This window comes from Lates calcarifer, unplaced genomic scaffold (genome assembly GCF_001640805.2).
Source record: "Lates calcarifer isolate ASB-BC8 unplaced genomic scaffold, TLL_Latcal_v3 _unitig_1571_quiver_1607, whole genome shotgun sequence".
Taxonomy (NCBI): domain Eukaryota; kingdom Metazoa; phylum Chordata; class Actinopteri; family Centropomidae; genus Lates; species Lates calcarifer.
In genome coordinates, this window is record NW_026115620.1 from 1 (window position 1) to 9,303 (window position 9,303).

The window sequence follows — 9,303 nt, forward strand, 5'->3', positions numbered from 1 at the left end:
TACTTACAGCTACTTAACCCAACATGTTGTGTAGTTACATCACTCAGTGTGTTTACAATATGTAAAGTGCGGCAGGGAAAACCTGACATGAACCACCAAAGACAGTATGTAAATATACTAGCCCCATTCATAGCTCTGACCATAACTGCTAAGTCTTGAGAGAGGAATAATCTTCAGCAAGTTTCTTGATCTCTTCAGCCTCTGATTCAAATGTGCAAAACAACAACCTGTAGAAATGTGCGCCAGGTCCTTGAGAAAGGAGCTTTCTCATCGTGACCCTCTTGAAACAGTTTCATTCTCCATGAGTCAGACCACAATACCACATCCTGAGGCAGTGCTTAAAATAAACAGGGGGTTGTCTGGTAGGATCCATGCTCGAGTTTGCAGGTTTGCTCAAGACACTAAAAGATGTTTTCGGTGGGAACACAATGTTTCACACACTAATGTTTGTATCATTGGAGCAGTAGTTTACAGACAATAATAATTCAGAATATCCCTTCTAAATGCTGTCTCTCAACATGTCTGATTGACATAATTGGTAATTTAGCAATTCTTAAGACCAAATCCACCAGCATCGTTTTTCATTATCAAAGTGCTGATTGCCAAAACCTTTAATGCTACAAATTACAAACCTTATTGTAGCAGTGTTTGATTTATGACTAAAGTGTACATAATGTGAAAATGCAGATGATTCTGATTCAGTCACAAAACAGTTACTTTGAAGACATAATTTTAAATTACATCCATATTTGGCAGATGGTAACTATACATAATGTACTGTCAGCCACACCACAATGACTTAATCTACTGCTTAATGGTTTATTTCTGTTTCTGTTTCTGATTCAGTCATCACTGTCATCTTTTAGGGAGTTGAGGGCCACATATGTAAGTGAGAAATCACTGAGTCTCCTATGAGTACTGTTATAAAAACAAGGGGATTTGATACGTAATGGTTTTCCAATCCGTCTTAATTAGGATCAAAGTTGTTGTGAGAGGGATTCTGTAGTTAAAGACTCACACAAACACTGGTGGTTCCTTCAGAACTTAGTAGGACGCCAGGCAGACCGGTCTGCACATTGTAAGGGTCGGTAAAGTATATCAGATTTTAACTTTTAGGTGTCTGAAAGTAGAAGAGTTTCCTTTAAAGCCTGAAACACCATTGTAACCTTGAGTAATCTGTCATCGTTGTGCAGTATGTCACCAGCTGACATGTGCTTTGCATTGACATCCCATGCAAATGCCACTCACTGAGTAACTCCTCTCCTTTCTACCCTCACCTACAGGAGCGGTGTACCTGGAAAATGCAGTTTCTATAAAAGCCCATACAAGGTAAATCACTGCGTCTGGTCGTTCATCATTGAGGAGGGAAAAAGGAACTCACATTTTGGAGCTTCCCTCTAATCAAGTTCTCTCTGTCCAAAAGATGTCAACAACCACCGCCGACAACAGTGTAGGCAGGAGGAACCAAAACCTCCAAAACGTCAAAGGATCATAAAAAGGTAAGTGGACGTCATTATTCATCGTCAAACATCCTGAAATGTACATCCACTATTACAAAAACACTATTACAAAAACAGCAGACTCATAAAAAACAATGACTTCCTAGTTGTCACAGCATAATTCTTATGAATGTAATCTTTCAGCTGCACGTTCCATGGTTAAGATTAGCTTTAAAACTGTGATTTAATATAATAATCTGGAGCTTTTGTTTATATTTCACTTAATATTTCAATGCTTTAAGACAAGAGAAACTGTCATACACCATAACACCATAACTATGTTTAAATAATTGTTGATGTTGTTAGTCAGCTGTGTTTCACCACAATTCATCTCTTTGGAAGAAATTTGCCCAATAAGCCTGATTACAAATTTCAAGTTTGCGTCATACTGTTGTCAAACTGACACAGGCAACAAACTGAATTTCTCATGTTTGGTGACCAGGATCTCGCTCTTAACTTCACCATCACAACAGCTGCATTTCTGATGCACAGTTCTCAGGTATCGTCATTTTCATCTCCTTCCCTGTCATGTTTTCTTAGCCCACGGCAGCCATCTTGAAAGGAGCCATCCAGCTGGGCATCAGTTACGCTGTGGGAAACCTCAGCTCCAAACCAGACAGAGATGTCCTCATGCAGGACTTCTCAGTGGTGGAGAGTGTCTTCCTGCCCAGGTACACACTCGCTTATTGGCTACAACTTTTATTTTTGACAGCGTGCAGGTTTGTATTAATGTTACGGGAAATAGGGAAGTAACTTGAGGAACCTGAATATTTGTGGTTTAGTAGGAAACCACACATTACAATAATCAGCCCTTTTTCACAGCAGACATTTGACTTGTCATAGTAGAAGAAGCACAGGTGTCACTGTTAACATGAATTTAAACTTATATATATAAACCCTTAAAAATGCCTGTAGCATGTAGCAAGCAGCTGTTGTTGTGTTTCTGTATATTAACTTTTGCACACAAAAACTTAATGCGTTTTGTTTGTTCTCTAGTGAGGGCAGCAACCTGACTCCTGCACATCACTACCCAGATTTCCGACTGAAAACATACGCCCCGCTGGCCTTTCGCTACTTCAGAGAGCTGTTCGGCATCAAACCCGATGACTATTTGGTGAGTGTTGAGGCGCTCAAAGACTGAGTCCATCATCCTGATTCAGCGCAATGTGGTGGAAGTTTCCACTGAGTTATTTGCAAAACTGAAAGTAGTGCATCATTCTGAATTTCAGTACTCCATCTGTAATGAGCCTCTGATCGAGCTGTCCAACCCCGGCGCCAGCAGCTCGTGGTTCTACCTCACCAGCGACGATGAGTTCATCATTAAGACGGTGCAGCATAAAGAGGCGGAGTTCCTGCAGAAGCTGCTGCCGGGTTACTACATGGTGAGCTGCTCCCAGTATTTATATGCACACCACGGCACATATTTATCAAACTGCTCGAAGTGACATTTTTGACTTAAACATGCCCTGTGGAGTTTTCTTGACGTGTTTATATTTAGTGTTTCTCATCAGAAAACAATGTTCCCTATGTTCCCAGGATTTTAAGTTCCCAAGGTCCTCTGTTGGTAGGATCCTATGTTCCCAAGGTCCCATGTTCCCAAGGTCCTGTCTTTCCAGGGTCCTGTGTTGCCAGGTTCCTGTGCTTAGGAACAGATATTTCAGGTTCCCATTATGTGGGAAATAGAGCTAGGGAACACAGGACCTTGGGAACATAGGACCTTGGGAAAGCATATATGTAGAACTTGGGAACATAGGACCCATCGTCATGTTTCCATTATGTGCCATATCGTGTATATCTGGGGAACATAGTATCCTTCAAACATAGGACCATGTAAACTTATAACCCTGGGAACATACAACCTTGGGAACATAGGACTGTGGGAACATCAGACCTTAGGAACATAGGACCCTGGGAAAACACATACGTAAAACTTGGGAACATAGAACTCTGGGAACATTCTTTACATCCTTGTTCACTTGCTAGTAGTCGTCTTTGTCTTCCTGGACATTGTTGACATTTTTCTTTGTTTTATGTGCGTTACTGTTGCCAATTGTCGATCAGCAGAATAGCGTAAAACTGGCAGTAGGAACTTGTATTGTGTCATCCTCACTCGCTTGCACAGGTGCATATCTGTCCTCATGCACAAAACAAAACAAGAGAGCAAGATAATCTTACCCAGCTGACTGAGGAACATCAGGATGTGGCGCATATCAGAGAACATATTTACATGTGCTGCAGTAACCTGATGATTACCCTAGAGTTTGCATTTACATGCAGCTGGTTGGTGAACAGGTTTGTGCTCTAACCACCATGTTATTTTTGGTCCTGTGGAGACAACATGCAGTTTTTCCTGTGTATGCAGGTATTTGAATATTCAGCTGTGGAGCAGGGGTTACTTCTTTTGTCAGGCTTTAGATTAGATATTTTTTTTACTGTTGGAAGACTTTATACACACCTAAAAATATGTTAGTAATCCTGTTAAGTATGCCAAGAATTCAGGTTTCTCATTACATTATGAAAAGTATAAAAAATATGTTTGTCTTTGTCATTGCAGAATCTGAATCAGAACCCGAGGACGTTGCTCCCCAAGTTCTACGGTCTTTACTGCATCCAGTGCGGCGGTTCCACCGTCCGCGTGGTGGTGATGAACAATGTGCTGCCGCGAGCCATGAAGATGCACTACAAGTACGACCTGAAGGGTTCCTCGTACAAACGCCGCGCCTCACGCAAAGAGCGCGGCAAGTCCTCGCCCACGTTCAAAGACCTGGACTTCCAGGAAATGCACGAGGGCCTGCACTTTGACCCAGAAACATACAACGCCCTGATGAAGACTCTGCAGAGGGACTGTCGGGTATGTTAAGATGGACCATGATATTGTCAGTCTGGGTTATCTGAAACTCAGTAATCCAGGGTATTCCAGAATTTAAGCAGTATTACAGATATTTGTGATTGCTAGAGAGATTATTTTAGCCGTTTTACTTCCAATTTAAACACCAGAAATCTACATTTTAAACTTTTGTTTACTGAAACTAAAAGTGTGGATGATTTCTTTGAGCATTACTAGTTACTAAAAATGTAAATTTTGTCTTTGTGGTGATAAAGGAAAGATTAAGGACTCACTAAAATCAAAACGGTTTGTCCTCTGGAGAGCCAGAATAAGTTTATGGCAATATGCGTCATCGATTATGAGATATGTTGTGTCGAAATGACCAATGTCATTGAGTTTACAAACTAGAACTAGGCCAGCTCAGGGTTTTCAGGACCAAACTCTTGGTCAGGAGGCAGTGTTGGCCTCATCGTAGTACTGGCAGTACTAAACAAAAGGTGATTAGGATTAGAAATAAAATCATTAGGATTAACGCTCTGAGGAGCACAAATGCCCACAAGTGTCACGGTAATCTGAGGAGTGGTTGTTGAAATATCCTGCTCTTGACTGAAACTTTGGCAAACACCTGCAAAAATGCATGCAGCATATAGAGTTTATAGAAAATGTTAAATTGCTTGAATTGATCAAATTTTGAGAAATATGCTTTTCTAAAAAACAACTCTTGCTGACTGAAGCTACAGCTAGCAGCAGGTTAGCTGAGGCAGCACATAACCTAAAAGATATTTAATTTCAGTCATGTAAAACAGAGATAAGCAGCAAACCCTCACAGAGAATGTTTTGAGTCTTATGATGAATAATTTCTGATAAATAATTTAAAAGTTAAATCACAAATTAAAAGATTGTTGCCGAGCACTAAGGCCACACAGAGTGGGTTTAAATCGTTCACCGCCTGATCTGAATTCGATAACGTTATGCAACCATGACAAACCTCCTTCATTCAGGCTCGAGCTGTTATGATGACCTTGTTAGCTGTTGCCAGTTATTTCACTGCTGTGAAACAATGGCGGCCACTTGACGGAGGATTAACCCCCAGCAAAGCGAAGCACCTGACTCGTGTAATCAGGCTGAGTGTGAACTGGCCCTGTCTGGGTGTGATGTGCTCTCATCAGGCCTCTGTGTGTGACCTCAGTTAAGTGTGTTAGGTAACATAGAGGAAAGTAAGGGCCTCTTTGTTTACAGGAGTTACCTCATGATATCAGAGTTCAGTCAGAGGGATTGGGGCTGGTGCTGTACTGTACTTTTGGTTTGTAGATCCGGATTTAGCCTCTTTAACTGGGACCTATTTTGGTGTTGGAAAGGTTACGATTAAGGTTTAAAAAGGTGCCTTAAGGTGTTATTTTATACTTTAAATACTTATACGACAACATAACACCACAAAATAATGACTATTAGAAACCTTTTGCCCTCAAAATAAAAGCTGCTTTTGGAGGAACCCTTCAAATAACGACACAGCATCATCTTTAACTTCCTACCTTTCACTTTACCTGCCTCTTACTCACACTCGGTCTCTGCCTCCCATCAGGTCTTGGAGAGCTTCAAGATCATGGACTACAGTCTCCTGCTGGGGATTCACGTTTTGGACCGGAAGCCTCTGAACAGAGGAAGCCGACTGGACAGCAGGAGAGGACAGAAAGTCCTCTACTCCACCGCCCTGGAGTCTATCCAAGGGAGCGTGAAGGACCCTGAACCTGTCGCTGATGACGACACGTGAGAAAACTTTAGTGCAGTTTCTTTTTTCAGGGTTTTTAGGCCTTAAATAAAAAAATAATAAAATAATAAGATACAGTTTTCAACATTTAGTTTTGCAGCTTGATTTCATATTTGAGAGCGCCGGACATTTCCCATGTGAAAGTTTGCACTTGCAGTAGTTTGATCTGGTGCAAATGACACATCATTCAAATCTGGAAATTACTCTTTTTTTAAACTTTGTAAACACATTGAAAATCTACGGTATTGTATCTGTTAGTCCATCACTCTGTTTTGTTAAAAAATGTTTTTTGTTGTTGTTGTTGTTTTTAGATTTGGTGGAATTCCTGCCAAACATAAAGATGAGAACCTGCTCATCTTTTTAGGAATCATTGACATCCTTCAGTCCTACAGGTGAGCTCACAATAGAAACACTGGAACAAGAATTCCTACCAAATTTAAAGAGAATTTGATTTGAAAAAAGCATTTGTACTTTCTATCACTTAATTTACTCTCAGTGTCTCCTGCTTTAGCATTTCCATGTCATGATTAATAAGTTTTACTCTAAAATATATTTATTTATTTTAATTCAACACTGACAATTATTCTGTAAACATGATATGTCAGTAAAGTATGGAGCCACTCCATTATTGTTATTAAAGCTTGTACTCACTGATACTTTCAGGTTCATTAAGAAGGTGGAACACTCCTGGAAAGCTCTGGTGCACGACGGGGTACGTAGCTTCACCTCCTCCCTCACACCTGCAGGTTTTTATGTCCAACTCCATGAATGAATGTTTCTGTACAGGTGTGTGTCTCTGACAGGTTTCTTTGTTTTTCAGGACACGGTGTCGGTTCACAGGCCCAGTTTTTATGCAGACAGGTTTCTGAAGTTCATGGGCTCGACTGTGTTCAAGAAGCTTCATCGTAAGTTCGACTGACATGAACTCCTGTGTTCTGTTTCGTGCGTGAACAGTCAGATTTTAACACTCTCAGTCTTTGTTTCTCAGCTTTAAGAGGAGCGTCTTCAAAGAGGAAGAGGGGCTCCCTCTATGCAGTGAAATCAGCCTCTCAGGAGGTTCTGTCTCCACAGAAAGAGGAGAAGAAGGAGGAGAAGAAGGCCCAGAGCATGGACAACCTGGATGGAAACTGTAAGCTTACATTTAAGGTGATCGTTAAGCTAACATTTGTGTAGTTTCTCTCGATTCACTGATTGATAAACTTGTGTTGCAACAGTTTACAGTTCCTCCAAACAACCAGATCTTCTCCCGAAATCTGCCGTGTCCTTCGAGTCCGGACAAAACAATCAAGAGGATGTTGAAAACAGGTAGAGTGTGTGTGCAGCTCTCAGAGAAGGATGTGCAATAGTATTTCACAGTGTGGAGTTATGTCATTAAAATGAAACAGCACTAATGGTGTACAGCCATGCTAGCAGCTCAGTGGTGCTTCGAGATAAATGCTAACATTAGCAACGTGTTGTGTTTAATTAGCACTAAACATAAAGCCTGAGGGGAGTGTTGTTCATCTGTCAGAGGACCACTTAAGTCCAGGATTAAGATTCATGCCCTGGGCAAAATTTAACGACAATATTTTCAGTCTGAACGAAAACAGCGTTGAGCAGAACCAGCAGTTTGAGAAAGTGTGTGGCCTCGGTTTATCCTTGGTTCATCATTTGATAAAGTTTCACGGTGACTAAAGTTGTGACGTTTCTGTTTCTTCCTGAGAAACGGTGTCTTGTGGTTGTGTGGTCTGTCAGAGGCAAAGGAGGAAGTAGCATCAGTGTAAATGTCAAAAAGCTGTAGATCCAGTGAGAGTAGTTCATCTTCTGCCAACTGACAGCCTCAAGTTAAACCATGAATCTCAAGCAGAAAAAATCAATTAAATGTGCTCTTATACATCTATATTTATTGGTATGTTTTATATTTACTAGTGTTTTATTGTTGCAGTGAAGATCGACGAGACTCCAGTTCGACGATCGCTCTGGACGATCCTCTGCCGTGTCTCAGCAGAAGCCAATCAGACTCTGAGCTGGACATCTACTTGGTAAAGATTTTTAAATATTTAAAGTTCTTAAAGGATAAGGCAACATATCATGCCAGTATAATAATCACATAGACTGTAACATTTCTTTAATTCAACTCAGCATCACACAGCTGTAGTGAAATATGGATTTCGATTTTGTGGTTTCCAACGGGAGGCTTCAAAGCTTCAATTTGGTTAATGCTCGCTGCCATCTTCTCACTTCCTGGAGCCAGGAAATCCAAATTTGATCAAAGCCTTTGTCCAATTATCTTTCTCTTTAAGCCTTAATATAATCTTGAACATCGTTCACGATGAACTCAGGCGTCACTGGGTGTCTCTGCATTTTCAGCATCACACAGACTCACCCAGGCGACTCAGCTGGAGTTGATCGGTCGTTTGTGTCCAAGCATCCATAAACTGTAAGCAGCAAGTAACATCCACAAACTGATTTTTACTCATTTCTTTTTTTCTCTCATGCTTCTGTTGTGGATAAGACACTGTTTGAGGAGGTGACGTCAGGTTCTGATGACTTTCATCTTCTTATAACATTCTTCTTTGTTGGTGGCAGCTCCACTGGCATCCTGTGACGTCCATACCGTATGACTCAGCAGAGTCCCATATGTGTGTGTTTCAGCCTGAGAAACTTCCACGAGTTCCCTTTTCTACAGCACTTTCTCTTACATAACCACAAAATCCTCATTCAGGCTTATTCTTCAGCCCTACATTAAGCAGTCCTACCCTGTGGGAAGCCTCCAGACGTCGGAGTTAATCTCATCTCTGAGCCTCTGACAGAAAACAGTGGAATTCATGAGCTATAGAGAGAGTGAAAAGGAAAGTTAGGCCATGGATTTATCTGCCAGCCTCCACTTGAACATGCAGATTGTCTTAAACGATCTGTTGTTTTTAACCTTTAAAGGAGTGAGTGTGAGGACTAATCATGGATGGATTTTTGTTTTTTCTGTTTTCCTTTGTTTTCTAGTGAGGAGAAATGAGCGACGGCTCCTCTCCAGTGACCTGTGCTTCTGACCTTTGACCTCCCCGTCCTGTGGCATCAAGACGTCAGGACTCACCACAGTGTAAACGTGACACAAACTACAGACAGTAATTTGTTCATGTCAGTTTCTCCCTTTCAACAAACTAAACATGCCAAAATCGTATCAGTAACAGTTGTGGAAACTGTGTGTGTTAGGATCAGTGAACCTGTGTGTT

At 41.1% G+C, this 9,303-nt stretch overlaps 1 protein-coding gene across 1 annotated transcript; it reads left to right on the top strand.

The window, feature by feature from the left end:
* Positions 1 to 1,454: 1,454 nt before the first annotated feature.
* Positions 1,455 to 9,054, top strand: LOC108889469 (phosphatidylinositol 4-phosphate 5-kinase type-1 beta; the record flags this gene model as incomplete). Its single annotated transcript, XM_018685913.2, has 13 exons — positions 1,455 to 1,499; positions 2,040 to 2,170; positions 2,496 to 2,613; positions 2,729 to 2,881; positions 4,054 to 4,350; positions 5,909 to 6,093; positions 6,406 to 6,486; positions 6,758 to 6,806; positions 6,915 to 6,999; positions 7,083 to 7,223; positions 7,309 to 7,399; positions 8,019 to 8,115; positions 8,444 to 9,054. Coding segments are annotated over 13 exons (1,512 nt in total), but the record flags the coding sequence as incomplete, so codon positions are not given.
* Positions 9,055 to 9,303: the final 249 nt, after the last annotated feature.